General features: G+C 45.1%; 1 protein-coding gene across 2 annotated transcripts in view; it reads left to right on the top strand.

The window, feature by feature from the left end:
- Nucleotides 1-20,778, top strand: part of LOC121872179 (retinal homeobox protein Rx1-like) — a 51,035-nt gene that overhangs the window by 11,714 nt on the left and 18,543 nt on the right. Inside the window, exons 2-3 of one of the 2 annotated variants that reach the window (XM_042374852.1) lie at nt 10,308-10,426; nt 14,488-14,625. In XM_042374852.1, the coding sequence (XP_042230786.1) occupies nt 10,308-10,426; nt 14,488-14,625 (257 nt within the window). Of the gene's footprint in view, nt 1-10,307; nt 10,427-14,457; nt 14,626-20,778 lie in introns of both variants that reach the window. The other variant, XM_042374851.1, reaches the window with a different exon arrangement.

The raw sequence follows: 20,778 nt of genomic DNA, 5'->3' as shown, positions 1-20,778 counted from the left end.
ACAAATAAGACAATTAGCAATCATTAATACCCTTTACCGAGCCATAGGAGCTGGATTACCGCCCTGTTTACTGTTGAGGTCGAGTAGGGAAACCCGGGCCAGCCATTGTTGCCTCCTCCCTCCTCTTAACGGCTAAATGGGGTAGTTCACCAGATGTCAAAACACCCATGATGGTTGATGGGAGGGAGAGGATGAGGGGTGGAGGAGAGGAGGTGGGGAGGGAGAGGATGAGGGTGTGGGAGGGAGAGGATGAGGGTGAGGAGGGAGAGGATGAGGTTGTGGGAGGGAGAGGATGAGGGTGGGAGGGAGAGGATGAGGGGGAGAGGATGAGGGTGTGGGAGGGAGAGGATGAGGTTGTGGGAGGGAGAGGATGAGGTTGTGGGAGGGAGAGGAGAAGGGTGTGGGAGTGAGAGAGGGAACATAAGGACATTAAAATGGAAGAAACTGCAGCGGGCCTATTGGCCCATACGAGGCAGTCCTGTTTACACCAACCCCTATTGCTCATATATCCATCCAACCTATGTTTGAAGCTACCCAGCGTATTCGGGTTAATGATGATATTTGGTAACCTGTTCCACTCATCCAATACTCTATTTCCAAACCAGTGTTTACCTATCTCGCGCCTAAATCTAAATTAGTCTTAATTTAAAACCATTGTTACGAGTTCATTCCTGGTTGGATAGTTTAAGTACCCTTGTTATATCATTGTTGCTTAGCCCGGACTTCCATTTATACACCTCAATCATATCACCCCTCACTCTACGTCTCTCGAGGGAGTGCAAATTCCGATGTCTTTAATCTGTCTCTATACTCTGTATGTTTTCTAGAGATTTGATATCCACTCTGTAGTACGGTGACCAGAACTGAACTGAATAATCCAAGTGAGGTCTCACAAGCGCAAGATATAGTTTTAGGATAACCTCGCTAGTCTTGTAACTCTCTTTTGTATGAACCTTAAGTACTTTGTTAGCCTTGTTTCGAGCAAATACACATTGTTGACTTGGTTTAAGATTCGTACTTATCATTATCCCTAATTCTTTCTCACAGTCGGATTTCTCTATATCAACATTGTTCATCTGGTTTCTCTGTTTACATCTCCTAGACTTAAGTATTTTACATTGTCCACATTAAATTTCATCTGCCATTTTTCAGACCATGCTAAAAATTTGTTTAGATCTTCCTGTAGTTTTTCGGAGTCTTCCTCAGATTTAATTACACGCTTTATTTTAATGTCGTCAGCAAATTTACTTATGTTACTGTCTACGCCTATATCTATGTCGTTTATGTATTTAATAAACAGTAATGGTCTAAAATTCTAAAATGGGTATGCTAGGCTTCACCATTTCCTCTAATATGTCACGGAAGCCACACATCGACGGGGAAGGGGTAAGAGCAGGTCGTGGAAACTATTAATGTGAAGGTGTTTCATGTCCATATTAAAAATACAAGGAACACATACAGGGTGGAAGTGCAAGAAATCAACACAAGCAAAAAGAATGAACATAATTTCTCTTGCCCATTCTTATGTATTTTCTGAATATCGCTGTACTTATAAGACATATAATACTTTATATATCGCTGTACTTATAAAAGAATGTTCAGTATTCCCCTGAGACGTGGTAAGGTCTGACGAGCCATTAGTTACCTGGAAAGCAAACTAAGATTTACCTGTACTTCAAAAGAGTAAACAAAGTTGCCATTGTTCATTGGTTGGCCGGATGAAAGCTGGCAGTTAGCCTCGATTAAATTGGGCAGTATCAATTAGTGGTTTGGGCCGAGAGAACGAGGTAACAATCGAGGCCGGATAATCACCTAGTTAGCCGCAGCTATTGTCCAAGGCTGGTCTGCCTCGCAGTTAATGGCTGGAGGTGGTGAGGGAGGATATGAGGGAGGGTGTGAGGGGTAGTCTTCAGCAGTCATAAGGTGAATTCTAGTGGAGCATGTGAGGGGGATGAAGGAGCATGTGAGGGGGATGAAGGAGCATGTGAGACAGGATGTGAGGGGGATTGTACCGCCATCATAAGGTAGAATCAGGTGTAGGATTAGTAAGAGGCGAAGCAGGATGGACACCTCCTTACACTTACTAAGGAACCTTGTTAATCCTTCCATCCTCCTGGTGGCGCTGTTTCCCACGCTGGAGGTCAGGTTCTCGTGCTGGAGGTCAGGTTTTCATACTGGAGGTTGGGTTCTCATGCTGGAGGTCAGGTTCTCATATTGGAGGTTGGGTTCTCATGCTGGAGGTCAGGTTCTTATGTTGGAGGTCAGGTTCTCATGTTGGAGGTCAGGTTCAAATTCTCATGGGTTGGATTCTATGCTGGAGGTCAGGTTCTTATGTTGGAGGTCAGGTTCTCATGTTGGAGGTTAAATTCTCATGATATAAATAATGTTAATACTACTACTGATAAAATAATAATAATAAATTTCTATTATTAGTCATCTGACAGGTACAGTACAGTCATATGACCAGTACTTTGTCACTCTCACTCAACAACTATGATACACCTCCCGTTGTAGTGTTGCAGTTTCACTTATTATTTAGATCATATAAGTTCAGTGTCCACACAGGCAGTGGTGCCAACGTTGGTCCCGGTAGTAAATTGACACACAATAGTGGTCGCCTTGGTAACACTTAATGGTTTACCTTTGTTTATGTTTTGTGTTTGTATTTATTTATTATAAAGTTTTATTTGTTTACTTGTTTATTGATTTATGGTAATTAAAAACACATGAGTATTAGTTTAGAAATGTAATAACGTGTCATGACAATAATTTCGTCTTGACGTTGTAATGTGATGTTGTTGGGTCTTTACGTGTCTAAGTATAAGCAGGTAAATTGATTATGTAGTGTTATAGATATATATCACCGTTAATACCTACGGTAATACATAATACAGTACAGAGAACCAGATAAATACTTGTACCGATACATTACAAATACACCTTCCAGTTTTTGCTTTTTTTTTTTAATATCCGAATTTCGAGCAGTATTTTGAGGATATTATTTCCTCCCAAACTCTGAGTGAAACAAAAGCGCAGCGGGTCGGTTGATGCCCGACTCTTTCATCCGACCCGAAGTGTAATCCGATTGTGAATTTGATTAAATTTGGAAATATAAAACTTTTTGGGATTTGTTATGACACAGCAATAGTGGAGCCGATAATGAGTGGGAGCAACGATGAGCTTACCGTCAACAATCCCAGCTAACAATGGCCGCCCGGGGAAGCCCTAATTAATTGAATTGAACCGTACACACAGACCAATTAGTTGCATGCATTGTTGCAGCCCTGCATAGCGCGTCATTTTACAAATATAAAGCCGCTGTCGACAGAGGCCGAATTTGCCTCCGACTATTGTTAAAACAAAACGAGGCAAATTATTACGGCCGCTTATTTACGTCCGCGGTAAAAGAACTGATTAAAAACCCACGTGACGAGCCCTGATTGGCTGACAATGCCCACGGTCATTTGCAATCCCGCCGTTCCTATTGGTTAGCGCGGATTCCAAATGTTTGATTGTCATTTTTTTCTATCCTTATTCTTCTCTTCTCCCGCATTAACCAATTTTCCATTTCCAATTACAATTAAATACCGCGTTGAAAAAATGGCTGTGCTCGACCCTCTCACTGAATTCAATTACAAATCTAAATTGTTATTCAAATTTGATCACGTTGCTTGCGGCCATCAAAATGTATAGATTGTTTTTTCGGGTTTTATTATTTGTGCTAACTGCTTTAAAAGGTCAAAAATGAATATTCACCCTTTATTGAATTATAGAGGTTCAATAAATCTCACCGGCAGCAGCTATGACGCTATTTCCACTCTTGTTTTTGTAATCTGGATATAACGTTATTTCCACTCTTGTTTTTGTAATCTGGATATAACGTTATTTCCACTCTTATTTTTTGTAATCTGGATATAACGTTATTTCCACTCTTATTTTTTTGTAATCTGGATATAACATTAAAACAACATCCATGGCCTCTTAACGTCATCAATTTATTTCCCTCTTACATAAATAGTTTTTTCTTCAAATATAAATGTATAATTTATTTCCTGTAATAATGTATAAGTATATATATTATTTATATGTTCGTGTAGTTGTCACATTATTTTGTATATTTTATCACTTCTTGTTTGTATTGAGTGTAAATTCGACTTTGCATTATCTTATACAATTTATAGATAGACCTTGTGATTTTTTATTATTATTTTTTTTTTCTAGAAATTTTTATTATTTCATTAATTAATATTATTATTACTGTTATTGTTATTATTTATTATTTTATTATTATTATTATTATTATTATTATTTTTAGTATTATTATTATTATCCTTCAATACATTTATCCATTTTCCCTCCATTACCTTTCCATCGTCAACTCCTCAACCGCGTTAAAATGGTCAACTTGTCGTCCCTGAATTATCGAACTGTTGTCGTTTCTCGTATTGATTTTTCTTTCAATTTCAAATTTATTCCATTTTTTCTCTCGATACCTTTTTTTCTTTCGTCTGGTCGTGGCCCCTCCCCTCCCACCTTCAACACCGCGGCCAAATTAACTCTAAATTGTCATAAATTGACTCAAAGTGACTCAATTTCACGCGACCTCTTCAAGTCTTCATCTCGCTCCTCCAATTTGGATGCCAATTCAAGCTAACAGAAGTGTGAAATGGCCTTAAAATTGTAATGAGCGTAATAGGGCGAGAATAGAATCAACCAATTTGTCATTTTTATTGTCGCGCCTTTGTGCTGGGATTTAAATTAGAAGGGTAAGTTGGTGGGTTTATCCGTTTTCTACAGAATGTGTCTCGAATTGGGTGTACTTCTTTAGGTAAATTGGACCCTATTCACACCGAGGCTTAATCTCTGCCAGCCATCATCTTGGGGCCCACGAGGTATTTACATTTAATTGTTCATTGTGCAGTCGGCCAGCGTCTGAATTCGTGTCATTTACTCGCCATTGAGGAATTTACGTGAGGATGTTTGGTCGAGATTAGAAAGTTGTCGATGTGGGGGTCGGCGCCTTGTAATTTATACTTTACTGTGGGCAAGAGCCTCAGACAGATACACTCACACGGAAAGACAGACATATATTCAGCCAGACAGACAAACAAACAGATACATTCAGTCAGACAGGCAAACACAACCAAATTCACACACACACATTCAGACAGAAAGGTAAACTGGCAGACAGACACACAGGCAGAAAGGCAGACTGACAGACAGATAGACCAACTGACAGATAATAAGACACACAAAGACAGACTCATACAGCCACACACTCAGACAGACCGTCTCACACAGGTAAACAGACAGACAGACAATCAGAGGGAGAACAACTAAGAGTTGGCTGTGTTGAGGTGAACTTTTTCGTGATGGTGAGGCGCTGGTGATGGTGAGGTGATAATGAGATGTCGTTGAGGTGATAATGAGGTGTCGCTGAGGTGGTGATAATGAGGTGACGGTGAGGCAGTGAGAGGTGAGTTAAGAGGAGGGAGGGAGGGAGGGCGGGCATGTCCCTGGGTGTACTTACTGAGCTCATCGTTCAGGCAGGCCATTGGTCATATCCCATTCCCATGCGCCTGACTTGTTCTATTCAGCCGACACCGGGCGTTGTTGTGTGTACGTGTACGTGTATGTGCGGCTTACATCATGGCAATCATGTGCTTGGAATCGATACAGCCACACAGGTCCACCTCCATGGTACGTCCTCCTGTACCAAGAGGTAAGGAATAGCGATAGCAGAAGGTGTATTAAACCACTTGGTGAAGGTCAACCTCTACGGCCCCGCCCGGAGGTTGACGGGTCGTGTTAAGGACTCCACTGAGGTCCTCACCACACTCAGCCCACCCCCTATGTTAACCCACCACGCTGGGGCTCACTGCTGTGGGCTGTGTTTGGGTTCTGTGAGGTGGTGTGTGCACGACCATCACACTTGCAGGTGTGGGAACAGTCCTGCAGGTGTGGGGACAGTCCTACAGATATGGGGAGAGTTCTGCAGGTGTAGGGAAGTCCTGAAGGTGTGGGGGAGTCCCGCAGGTGTGGTAATCGTGCACACACCATCCCACACCTACAATGACATTTCCCACACCTGTAGGACTGTCCCCACTGTAGGACTCTCCCCACACCTGTAGGTCTCTCCCCACAACTGCAGAGCTCTCCCCATACCTGTAAAAATCTCCCCAAGTCTGCAGAAATCTCCCCTCGCCTGCAGGACTCTCCCCACATCTGCCAAATCTCTCCACACCTAACAGGACTCTCCCCACACCCGCAGGACTCTCCCCACACCTGCAGGACTGTTCCCACACCTGCAAGTCTCTCCCCACACCTGCAAGTCTCTCCCCACACCTACAGAACTCCCCCCCCCCCACACCACCTACCGTACAATCATGACGAATATGACCCGATAAGAACAGAATAATAATCATGATCACCAATAAACTATAAGTAAGCGGAAAGTAACGACACCAAAATCACTTTCAATAGAAGGTGATAGTGAATCCGTCACCTTCAGTTTCACCTTCAGCTCGTGTGATCATGCAGGAAAATAACAAAACGTTTATGTACCACGACTAATGACCAAGTTCAGTAATCTTTGTGCGCGTCTTAACATACATCTGTGTTAAGTCACTACCTCTGTCATGCTTGTGCTTCTATACGTTACACCTGAAGTAATATACACCTGAAGTAATATACACCTGAAGTAATATACACCTGAAGTAATATACACCTGCAACTCGTACTACCTGTGGCTCTGTTTTTGAAAGTCATATTTGAGAATAATGTTCAGTTGGTCTTGGATTGATTCAGAAATGAGTCGTAATTTATCGTTGGTGGTTATAATTATAGAGGTGACGTCAGTATAGTAAATAACGTCAATAACGTCAGTACAATGGTGACGTCAGTACAGTATCTCGCTGACGATCAGTGACAATGTTTTGTATCGTCAGCCATACCTGCACGTCGCTACCTGGTGTCGTTGTATAATATAATCACCATTGAACAACACTATCATGTATCCTCCTGTTTGTCATAAGTTAAGGCTATCACGTTATAACTACATCATGATACAACAAGGTGTCACAAGGTATTCAAATGGTGTCTTATGACTAATGGAATGTGTCATAATACTGATGAACTGTGTCAAGAGAAGCTCCAGACGGTATCACGGTCCACATTCCCGAAGATTATAACAAACATGAAATATTTCCCTTTACTGAGAACCTTAGTACTTGATCGTTCACTCCCTCAACAGAACAAGGCAACAGGGCGTCGAAACTACTGTAAGACTATACTTTAACTAGTTATATTCTCACAGCCTTAGTTACGGAGAGAGACATAAAAGAGGCATTTAACGTAAGAGAGAGTTGGGGGGGGGGAGGATTCTGGAGGGCTATAGGATGAGTGGAATTCCTAGTGTGGCCAACCATATAATCAGTTCTCGCCCGATGTGGTATTTACACCTCTTACGTCCCAACCTAACCTAACCTAACCTACTGCTCTTGTACATGGTGTGGTGTGTACAAGGTGTGACGTGTACAGGGTATGGGTTGTACAGGGTGTGGCATGGTATGGGTTGTACAGGGTGTGGCATGGTGTGCGTTGTACAGGGTGTGGCGAATATTGGGTATGGGTCGTACAGGGTGTGGCGAGTACAGCTTATCAGTTGTCTGGTGCATGTTCGATGAGGTGAAGTCGAAGGCATAGAGAAGGAAAAAGATGCCGATGAAGGAGGGGAAAGCGAATGTAGGAGGAGGAGGAGAAGTAGGAGGCCAATGGAGAAGTAGGAGGCCAATGGAGGAGAAGTAGGAGGCCAATGGAGGAGAAGTAGGAGGCCAATGGAGGAGAAGTAGGAGGCCGATGGAGAAGTAGGAGGCCAATGGAGGAGAAGTAGGAGGCCGATGGAGGAGAAATAATAATACTCTAAAAGTATTATATTTCCACAATAATTCTTCCACTAGTAATAGTTGTTATTATTCAGTTATAGAGTCAGTGAAAATCACCCGAGACTTTTATGATTTTTGTTTTTGAAAAAGATTTTAACTGGATAGCTGTCGTGTTTGATGGCGAAATAGATTTTTGAAATGTTTACCGATTTTTAATTTATTTTTTTTTCGCTATCACTAAAGATTTCAGTATTTGATATAGAAAAATATCATGAAATAAATCATGAAATAGATTTTAAAACAATACAGGGTTGGAGTTTGAGTCTGATATAGATTTTCAACTAGAAATTTATAATGTTTATTTTTTACCTCTAAAATAATTATAGATCTGTGATAATTTAATGCAATTTATCTCTCATAACTGAAGATTTATTGGATATCTGAGTACAAGATAATAGAACAATTAGGACGTTTAATCTAGGTTTAAATAGATGTATATATCTGAATTGAGAGGAGGAGAGCCAAGCGTCTTGATTCCTGGTGACTGACTATTATTCACCAGGTAATCTCCACTCGTATGCAAATGAGGGAAGCACTCAGGTGGAGAATGAGGGTCCACTCATGAATGGGTGATGAGGTTTATGAGGTGAACACGAGAACAGCACCGTTGAATAGCGAGACGTAATGAGGGAAATGAGATGATTTTCAGGTGAGGTGCTTGAGATTGACTGTGGGAGGTGAGGTGACTGTGGGAGGTGAGGTGCACGGAATTGACTGTAGAAGGGTGACTGTGAGAGGTGAAGTGACTGAGGAGTTGGCTATGGGAGATGAAGTAAGTGTGGTAGGTGAGGTGAGTGTGGGTGGTGACTGGGAGGTGAGAGTAACTGGATTGTGACTGTAGGAGGCGGGAGGGTGACTGGGACAGAAAAGAGGTTAAGCTTCGCATCATAAAGCCAGAAGTCTTACTTGGGTCGTGCACTGGTCGTATTGTAGCCGTGTAGGTGATGATACAAAGGTCGTATAGAGGTCGTGCTGTGGTCGCCTTGTGGTGATATGGGGGTCGTGAGAGAGAGAGAGAGAGAGAGAGAGAGAGATAAAAAGAGAGAGAGAAGTGGAGAGAGATAGAGATGTTGAACCCGGGTTAAGAACGTCATTAACAGCACATAGGAGAGATACAGTTATTATCGCGCCCAAGGTTGTAGAGACGATGGTGTTATACTCTCTTAAGAACGCCTTTCCTCATCCTCCCTCCCCCCCCCCATACACTGTGATTCCGGGTATGTATTGACAAGGTGGTGAAAGTTCTTATTCGGATCTCTCTCTCTCTCTCTCTCTCCATCTAAATAACAACCATTCTTCAGTGGGTTAAATTATCTGGTCACAGTTGGAGGAGAGAGGCCGAGGGTTTGACCAGCTGCAGCCATAGCCAAGGTGTATGAGCCACCCAGGTGGTCCAACAGTGAGGGCAGGTGCGCCTCTAAGTACGCTTTGGAAATCTTTAAAAAGTGGTTAATAACTTTATTAGTAGCGAGATGTGTCTAGTGGTGTACACATGTGCTAGGAAGCCCTTAGAGGTGTACACCTTGGCTAGGAAGCATGGTTTCTTGGTGGTGGTGTTATGGGTGGCAGTGTGATGGTGGCGGCGGCGGCAGTGTGATGGTGGCGGCGGCAGTGTGGTGGCGGCGGCGGCAGTGTGGTGGTGGAGGCGGCACTGTGGTGGTGGCGGCGGCGGCGGCAGCAGGGTAATGGCAGCGCTGTGGTGCTCACCTCGCCAACACCTCTGGGCGGCTTAGCGTCACCCACCATCAATTTACGCTACGCTGGCCGCGAAATGAAGGATTACCAACGTCCAGGGTGTGTAACCGCTCGACCACCACGCTCCGCCCCGCCCTGCCCCGCTCCGCCCCATCCCCTCCAGCCCCGCCCAGCCTTGCCCCACGCACCCAGCCCTACCCCTAACCCTGCTCCTACCCACCAGCCCCGTCTCTTACCCCGAAACTGCACCTCCCCGCCCCTTACCCCGCAACTACACATCCCCGCCCCTTACCTCTCAACTACACCTCTCCTTCCTGCCCTGCAACTTCCTCACCCGCCTCTTAGCTTCACCTCCCGCCCTGTCAGCCAGCTACCTGACCCCACCCCTCCCCACAGCTACCTCCCCGTCCCCCCCTCCCCTTACCCTATAACTACACATCCCCATCCCTCCGCGCCCCTTACCCCACAACTACACCTCCACCACAACTGCACCTCCCCACCTTTCCCCGCAACTCCCCCATCCCGTCTCGAAAACCTGCCCCACTCCATCCCATATCGTTAGGTAATGTTGCAGAGTTTGTTCTCATCAAACTGCCTTGTTGTTGTTGTTGTTAGTGTTGCAGTGTCTTCCTCCCCTCACCTGACCAATGTGTTGTGTTTGTGTTGCAGAGTCCGGAGTGGGTGTAGGGAGCCCCGAGGTGTCCCCGCGGGGTGAGGGGGACCCGACCACGTCCCCGGAGTGTCCTGACCAACACACCGATCCCTTCGACCCCGACAAACCTCGTAAGGTAAGAGAGATACTGACACACCTCTCCTGACCACCTGTCCTGACCACCTGCCTGTCCTGTAGTGACCTGTACTGGTGACCTTGTTCCGTCTCTCAGTATGACCAGATAGATCAGCTGAAGATTAATTCCCAACCTCTTTCACCATAAGATTAACCATCCTAACACTAATCTAACCTAACCTACCACAAACACCAACCTAACCTACCACAAACACCAACCTAACCTACCACTACACCAACCTAACCTACCACAAACACCAACCTAACCTACCACAAACACCAACCTAACCTACCACAAACACCAACCTAACCCACCACAAACACCAACCTAACCTACCACAAACCAACCTAACCTACCACTAACACCAACCCAACCACCACAGAACACCAACCTAACCTACCACTAACACCAACCTAACCTACCACAAACACCAACCTAACCTACCACAAACACCAACCTAACCTACCACAAACACCAACCCAATCCCACCACAAACAACCAACCCAACCTACCACTAACACCAAACTAACCTACCACTAACACCACCTAACCTACCACTAACACCAACCTAACCTACCACAAACACCAACCTAACCTACCACCAACACCAACCCAACCTACCACTAACACCAACCTAACCACCACAAACACCAACCTAATCTACCACTAACACCAACCTAACCTACCACTAACACCAACCCAACCTACCACAAACACCAACCTAACTCCACCACTAACACCAACCTAACCTACCACTAACACCAACCTAACCTACCACAAACACCAACCTAACCTACCACAAACAACCTAACCTACCACAAACACCAACCTAACCTACCACTAACACCAACCTAACCTACCACAAACACCAACCCAACTTCACCACCAACACCAACCCAACCTACCACAAACACCAACCCAACCTACCACTAACACCAACCTAACCTACCACAAACACCAACCTAACCTACCACAAACACCAACCTAACCTACCACAAACACCAACCTAACCTACCACTAACCCAAACCAACCTACCACTCTACACCAACCTAACCTACCACTCAACACCAACCTAAACCCACCACAAACACCAACCTAACCTACCACAAACACCAACCTAACCTACCACAAACACCAACCTAACCTACCACAAACACCAACCTAACCTACCACAACACCAACCTAACCTACCACAAACACCAACCTAACCTACCACAAACACCAACCTAACCTACCACAAACACCAACCTAACCAACACAATCACCAACCTAACCTACCACAAACACCAACCTAACCTACCACTAACACCAACCCAACCTACCACAAACACCAACCTAACCTACCACAAACACCAACCTAACCTACCACAAACACCAACCTAACCTACCACTAACACCAACCTAACCTACCACAAACACCAACCCAACCACCACAAACACCAACCTAACCTACCACAAACACCAACCTAACCTACCACTCAACACCAACCTAAAACACACCATCCTAACCTACCACAAAACACCAACCTAACCTACCACAAACACCAACCTAACCTACCACTAACACCAACCTAACCTACCACTAACACCAACCCAAACACAAACACCAACCTAACCTACCACAAACACCAACCTAACCTACCACTAACACCAACCTAACCCACCAAACACCAACCCAACCTACCACAAACACCAACCTAACCTACCACAAACACCAACCCAACCTACCACAAACACCAACCTAACCTACCACAAACACCAACCTAACCTACCACAAACACCAACCTAACCTACCACAAACACCAACCTAACCTACCACAAACACCAACCTAACCTACCACTAACACCAACCTAACCTACCACAAACACCAACCTAACCTACCACAAACACCAACCTAACCTACCACAAACACCAACCTAACCTACCACTAACACCAACCTAACCTACCACTAACACCAACCTAACCTACCACAAACACCAACCTAACCTACCACTAACACCAACCTAACCTACCACAAACACCAACCTAAAACACAAACACCCAACCTACCACAAACACCAACCTAACCTACCACAAACACCAACCTAACCTACCACAAACACCAACCTAACCTACCACAAACACCAACCTAACCTACCACAAACACCAACCTAACCTACCACAAACACCAACCTAATCCTACCACAAACACCAACCTAAACCTACCACTAACACCAACCTAACCTACCACAAACACCAACCTAACCTACCACTAACACCAACCTAACCTACCACTAACACCAACCTAAAACACAAACACCATCCTAACCTCACACAACACATAAGGTGCGTCCACACGTGAGTACATTTTGTCGTCAACATGTAATTGACAAGACGAAATGAGGCAGAGGGTTCCGACTCTGGTAGGGTATGCGGCCGCGTGCACTAGATCGGTGTTTCCTCTTGTTGATCACATGTTTATGACATAATGTACAGTAGCTAAAACAACTATCTGTGTAGGTGGGGGTCGATATGCTCGGAAATTTTACGTGTGATTAGTGACAGCCCTCATATACCAATATTCATCGCCCATGGTCTCATATTGTTTCCCCACGAAGTATGCACAGATAGTTGTTTTAGCTACTGTATACGCATGTGTGGACGCATCTTAACACGACCACCCCAGGAAGCGTTGTTGGGGTAATCTTCAGTGGCCCTTTAGGATAATGTTTTACACCTGTCGTAACTGGAGGAGGTTCAGAGGTCTACAGGTGACATAATAACAGTGATTTTCTTTATGTACAGAGAGAGACAGAGAGACAGACAGACAGATAGAAAGACAGACAGAGAAAGAGAAGTAGAAAGAGAGCCAGACAGCCAGACACAAGCAGAAGGAGATAGACAGAGAGTGATAGACAGAAACAAACAGACAGTCAAAATTAGAGATAGATAGATATAGAGAGAGAGCCAGACAGAGAGACTGCCAGACAGAAACACAGAGACAGTTTGAGAGAGACAGACAGGAAAAATAGAGACAGATAGCAGACGCGCGCACACACACACACACACACATACAGTCTCGTGTCATCTAGAAGCCCCAGTGATATATAACCATTGGAAATATATCAAATAAAATAGTAAACAAACATATATAAAGAATGTATCATGTTATATGTATTAAGTTAATCAAGGAATATTTGTGTATCACGTTAATCTAGCATGATATTAGGTATAGGTATTATGCATCATGTCTCATTATCAGATCAAATTTTGGCCCGGATGGTTAGGTTAGGCTAGGTCCTGAGAGTAAACGTGTCCTTACGACCTGTAATAATATTAAAGGTTTTCGTCGTAATTTTCACTTCAATGTTTGTTTTAAAATTTAGAGAATAAAGTCCAATTTACGAGCTAGAAAAAAAACAAATTTCTTAATTAGTTACAGGTAGCTCGTGGCTGAAACGCTGGATATGAATTTCAATATAAATCCTCAGTAAATTATTTCACAGACCACTGAGCGATATATACACTTAATTTAATCTGATTCACCTAAGTACCGATGTCGCTGAGAACACAAACTACTTATTCCTTTAGTAAGTTCAAAGTCTTTTTTCTCTCACTCCTTCACCTGATTAATACACGTTTTATACATTCAACCAAATCTTTTCTTAAAAATCACTGTGAAAAAATCGCAAGAAATTGGACACAAGACACTTTTAAATTGGCACCCTTATGAATTAGTTTACCTGAGATTAGTCAGGATCCCTAGTTCAACCTTAGGGTATTACTGATGATGATTTAATTATTTTAATAGTTCATAGAGCACTGCCCGTCACCACACGGTCTTGGCGAGTGCGTGTGTGTGTGTGTGTGTAGTAACATGCATAAGAGACGTGTGTGGAACGCTTTAAAGAGACGAATGTGTACAGATGTGTAGAGACTGGAGACACGAAGGCGTGTAGGCGTGGGTGGACAGGTATAGGCGTGTGCCCTCCCCCACCCTCCCCCCCACTAGCCAACACTACAAGTCCTCCTCTTGTATCTCCCTGAAGCTGACGTGTACAGGTGCCCCTCGCCCGCAGGTCCGTCGCTCACGCACCACCTTCACCACCTACCAGCTGCACCAGCTTGAGCGAGCCTTCGAGAAGACTCAGTACCCGGACGTCTTCACCAGGGAGGAGCTCGCCATGAGGCTTGATCTGTCTGAAGCTCGCGTCCAGGTGAGTCTATCCTCTAACTTCTCTTTTTGGGGGACTATAAGCGTCCATGTGCATGAGTCTGTCTGTATCTATATAAAACTGTCATTATCGAGAGCGTAAAGAAAATTATATGACCGTGACACGTATAAGAACATAAGAAAGTAAGGAGTCTGCAATAGGCCGGTTGGCCTGTGCATGGCAGCTCCTGTCGAGAGTTACTACCACTCTCTATCATCCATGAATCTATCCAGCCTCTTTTTGAAACTTTCCAGCGTTCCCGCACTTACTACAAAGTTGCTAAGCTTGTTCCACTCGTCCACCACCCTATTAGTGAACCAGTTCCTTCCTATCTCCCTCCTAAACCTAAACTTATCCAACTTAAATCCGTTGCTTCGAGTCCTATCCTGCTCGGATATTATAAGAACTTTATCTATATCCCCTTTATTGATTCCTTTCACCCACTTAAATACTTCTATCATGTCTCCCCACACTCTTCGTCTTTCTAGGGAATGCAAGTTTAGTTTCTTTAACCTATCCTGATATGGAAGGTTTCTAAGTCCCGGAATCATTTTCGTCATTCCAAAGCTATGGCGCTCTTAACACAACCTCTCATGACTGCCCTTTAGTGACATCGACATGTACAGTAATTTAGAAGTTAAGGACTTTAAAGAATCTGTTGCCGACATCTGTTATATTAAGATTTAAAACAATAATATATCAATATCCATAAGTTCGCAGCATGTGAACAGAACTAACACCAAAACCTTCCGTGTTTTCGAGCGCAGTGTGGCAGGTGGGTAACAAGGCCAAGTACTGTCCCTGTGAGTGTGTGTGTGTGTGCGTGCGTGGTGCGTATGGGTGTGTGTATGCGTATGCTTGTGTGTGTTACCTCCGGCATTGTCCCTCTCTCGTATCAGTTGATGATTGCATTGTCGACCACACACACAACACGAGCGTCACCATACAGACTGAACAAGGGGTGACTGTCCTGTGAGTGGCTGGAGGACACCTAACTACTGTCCTCCTAGGCTGAAGAATAAGCCATCTTATTGTTAATTCGTCCTCCACCACCACTCAACGAAACAACGCCCCCTCCTCTCCTCCCTCTCTCCTCCCACTCCCCCCTCCTCTCCTCCCTCTCCACTACGCTCCTTCTTTATCCAGCAGTAGGTCGAGTACCAGCTGTAGGACCATCGGTAGCCATCAGGAACAACAATGACACTCGACTGTCTAACCACCATCATCACTGTTGAGTAATTAAAGGATTTAATGACCAGTTTAGAGGACACTCGCGTTGCTGGTTAGTACAAGAAGGCAGGGTGGTGGTGGTGGTGGTGGTGGTGGGTGGGTGGTGGGGTGTGGTGTTGCTGCGGTGGGTGGTGGTGGGTGGTGTCTGTGGTTGGCTGTGGTGGGTGGGTGGTGGTGGGTGGGTGGTGTGGTGGGTGGTGTCTGTGGTTGGTGGTGGGTTATTGAGTGTATGGGGTAGTGGTGTGTTGTGGTGGGTGTGTAAGTGGTAGTTGTGTGGGTAGTGATGTTGTGGTAGATGGGTGTGTGAGTAGTGGTATGGTGTTGTGGTGGGTGGGAGAGTTAGTATGCGAATAGTGTGTGTGAGTCTCATGGGGTGATTGTGCGGGTGTGAAGGACTTAGTGTGAGTGTAACAGTATGAGAGACTTAGAACGTGACCCGCTGAGGTTCATAATGTGAGAGCACTAATGTGAGCTGTTAGTGTGAGACCGAACTGTGGTAAGCTGATCCCCTTCCTCTCCCCTTCACCTTCCTTCCCTCCCCTTCACCCTCCTACCCTCCCGTTTATCCTCCCTCACTCCTTTCCCCTTCCCTTCTCTACCTTCCTCCCTTTCTTTTTCCTTCCTTTCGCCATCCTTCCCTCCTTTCCCCTTCTTTCCCTCCATCCCCCTTCCCTTCATCCTCTTTCCCTCCCTGGTTTGGAAATAGAATAGTGGATGAGTGGAACAAGTTACCAAACATCATCATTAACTCAAATACGCTGGATAACTTCAAACATAGGTTGGATGGCAATATGAGCGATAGGGGTTGGGTGTAAGCGGGACTGCCCAGTATGGGCCAGTAGGCCCGCTGCAGTTTCCTCCATTCTTATGTTCTTTCCCCTTCCCTTCGCCCTCTTTCCCTCCCTCCCCCTTTATCTTCCTTTCTCCTCCTCCTCCTCCTTTCCTTCCCTTCCCTTCCCCCACTTTCCTGTCCTCATCCTACCACCTGCAGCTCGTGCCCATGTCAGTGCCACCCATCCCCCGCATTCCCCATAACTTCCTCCTGGTGGGGACCTGCTCATGACAGGTCACGTGACGGCTCTTGAGGGAGTCTGGAGGCGGGACAATACAGGTCACCCCCTCCCACACTCACCAAGCGAGGATATAATCGTGTGTGTATAGAGGTGTATAAATGGAAGTCAGAGCTGAACAAATGGGACATTACAAACGTACTCAAACTATCCAACCAAGAGCAAACTCGTAACAGTGGTTTTAAATTAGACAAATTTAGCTTTAGGTGCGAAATAGGTAAACATTGGTTTGGGAATAGAGTAGTGGAACAAGTTACCAAGCATCATCATTAACTCGAATACGCTGGATAACTTCAAACATAGGTTGGATGGCTATATGTGCGATAGGATTTGGGTGTAAACAGGACTGCCCAGTATGGGCCAATAGGCCCGCTGCAGTTTCCTCCATTCTTATGTACTTTACACTATATATATATATATATATATATATATATATATATATATATATATATATATATATATATATATATATATATATATATATATATATACACACACACACACAATATTTTTGTGTATTTTGTTGTATAACAAATCGTGTTGGCTAACATATCCTTCGTCACTTCCCTGATGCCATAATCCCTGACATACCCCGACAATAAGTCTAAGGGCGTAATATAGGGAGACCGTGAGGGCCAGGAGACGGTCCCATCCATCTTCCCGGAAATTTTCGTTTTGGAAAATGACAAATGATTATAAGAGAAGAGTGACGAAGGCAATGTTGCCAGCAGGTGGGCTGTACACCCCCATCGTCCTCACCTCATCTGTAGACAGTGTGAGTAGCTGCGCCGGCAACACTGTGTGTCTCATGGGTTAGTTACCGGAGACGTCGTGTACAGTGCCGTCGTGAACGAGTGTGGAATAGATACGTCATGCTGGTTGGTAGGTGGACGTACCGACAGACAGACAGATATTGAGAGCCCTGTTTGAAGCATTTTGATTTAATTTCTTGTATGTATACGTTGATGATAGTGACAATGGACTCAGGATTTTTAATTCATGATGGGGAAATTATGTTCGTTGAAGAACTAGAATTGTGTTGAATGACAAGAATTTTTTGTACTCTTCTTTTATGAACTAGAATGAAAGAATTTAAAATCTTGTTAAATTAAACACAAATGACTTAAACTAATCTCACCTAACCTCACTAACTTTAACCTGACCTGACCTAACTTAACCTAACCTCACCTAATTATGAACTAAAAGAACATGATGATGTTACTTGTTCTGTAAGTTATATTATAAACGCCAAATTACGAATAAACTCGTTAAACAAGAGTGAACTCAAACTTGATTTCAAGAATAAAAAAAATGGTTTGGTGTATCGCTTGTTTACTGTGAAGACAAAAGACTGCAGAACAAAGCGAGGCAGCAGGTCAGGGCGGCTGTCAGGAGCAGGCTGACGGCAGGGCACCACCACCACCAGCAACACCATCAGCAACACCATCATCACTAATATTACCACCACCACCACCACCATCACCAGCAACACCATCATCACCATTACCACCACCACCACCACACAGTGAGGTGAGGAGGAGGGAACAGTGACAACACCGCCTCAGAAACTCGATAGTGGTGTTGAAGGAAGCTTTCAAGTTGTCCCCTTGTGGTGGTGAAGGTGTAGATAACAATGGCGCCATCTTGAGTCCTCCTCGAGTTGTTGATAACCCCGTAATATCTCCATTAATACCGACATAATAAGAAATACGGATTACCTGAAGATTAATCACCCCAGCTTATTTCATATTGAGCTTAATCACGCTAGCCTACCCTAACCTACCCTAACCTAATCTAACGTGACCTAATGTAACCTAACCTAACCTCACCTCACCTAACTAGATATTATTGACCCCAAGTTTAGGTGACAGCGGCTGCCATGTTTATAATTATGATGACTATAACGGCGAACACCAACATCAGCGAATATACATACACTCACATTCACACACTCACATTCGCATACACAGTAACATTCGCACACACACTCACATTCGCACACACACTTACATTCGCACACACTCTCAACTTCGCACACACACTCACTCATCATCACACAAACACTCCCACCACACACACACACACACACACTCACTCACTCATCACACACACACACTCATCTCACACACTCACACACTTACACACACCACATTCGCGCATACACTTACATTTCTAGCACCCACACTCACATACATCTCACACACCCCAATTCGCACACACTCCTCATCATCACACAAACCTCCCACCACACACACGCACACACACACACACACTCACTCATCACACACACACACACACACTCATCTCACACACTCATCACACACACACACACTCATCACACACACACACACACACACACACACACACACACACACACTCAGTATGCACCACCAATCTCACCCACCAAACCAAATTGGCTACAATCCGAGTTTGGAGACTGCCAGTCACCCCCCCACCTGATTGATCCTCTCACTGTGGGAGGGAGGGTCTGTACAGAATGTGGGTGGAGGGAAGGAGGGAGGGGCTGTGGTGGGTGGAGTGAGAGGAGGAGGCGTGGTGAGGGGAGGGGTTGTGGGTGGAGAGGGAAGGAGGGAGGGTTGTGTGGGTGGAGGGAAGGAGGGAGGTTGTGGGTGGAGGGTAGGAGGGAGGGGCTGTGTGGGTGGAGGGAGGGAAGGGCTGTGTGGGTGGAGGGGGAGGGGCTGTGTGGGTGGAGGGAAGGAGGGAAGGGCTGTGTGGGTGGAGGGAAGGAGGGAGGGAGGGAAGGACTCAACTGCATGTGAAAGGGAGGGATTGTATTATTATTATTATTATTATTATTGTTATTGTTGTTGTTGATTCATTTTTCATTGCGTATATTTATTTTTGAAAGTACGATAGACATTTTTTAAGTGAATGGAAAGAAAGGAAGAAGGTGGTAATGAACGAGACGTGTGCGTGCGTGTGCGTGCGTGCGGAGTTGTTATCTTTGGAAAGAGGAAGAAAAGATAGAATTAAAAGCAGCCGCCAGCAACAGCAACAGCGTGTCATAGCCGCCATCACAGCTACCACCAACAACATCAGTCACCACCAACAACCACAGCCACTACCAGCCACCACAGCCGCCACCAGCAACCACAGCCGCCACCAGTCGCCACTGCCCGCAACAACCACCACCAGCCATCACAGCCGCCACCAGCTACCACAGCCATCACAGCCGCCACCGCCCGCCACCGCCACCAGGAACATCAGAAGCAGCGTGTCACAGACGAGGATGAATCGAGCTCAAATTAGTACGAATTATCCCAATTGAAAGCCTTTCATCACGGGTCGTTTTACCGTGAGTTCCTCTCTCCCTCTCACTCCCTCTCACCTCACTCATCTCTCTCACTCCCTCTCACTCCTTTTAATTCCCCCTCATCCCCATCTCACTCACCTCTCTCTCCTTCTCACTCCTTTTAATTCCCTCTCACCGCATCTCGCCCTTTCTTACCCCTCTCACTCCTAATCCCCTCTCACTCCTAACCCCCCCGCACCCCTCTCAATACCTTTCTTTGACCCCTTTCGTCCCCTCTCGCCCATCTTTCTCTCATGCCCTATCATTTGCTCTTATACTTTTTCTCACTCCCCTCTCCCACTCCCCTCTCACTTGTTTTCGTCACCTTCCATTCCCTCTCATCCTCAACTCCCAGTCCCTCTCATTTCTCACTCTCCCACGCTTCCCAGGTATGCTTAGTAGGGAGAGTGAGAGAGGAAAGAGGGGGAAAAATAATGAAAAGAATGGAGGTAGATAAGGGAAAGGAAGAGAAAGGAGGAGGAAGAAGAGAGAGAGGTAGGATGATGTAAGGGGGAAGAAGAAACAAAGGAAGAGGAAGAGAGA

Source organism: Homarus americanus, unplaced genomic scaffold (genome assembly GCF_018991925.1).
Source record: "Homarus americanus isolate GMGI-L3 unplaced genomic scaffold, GMGI_Hamer_2.0 scaffold8995, whole genome shotgun sequence".
NCBI classification, from domain to species: domain Eukaryota; kingdom Metazoa; phylum Arthropoda; class Malacostraca; order Decapoda; family Nephropidae; genus Homarus; species Homarus americanus.
This window is presented reverse-complemented; position numbering and strand designations above follow the sequence as displayed.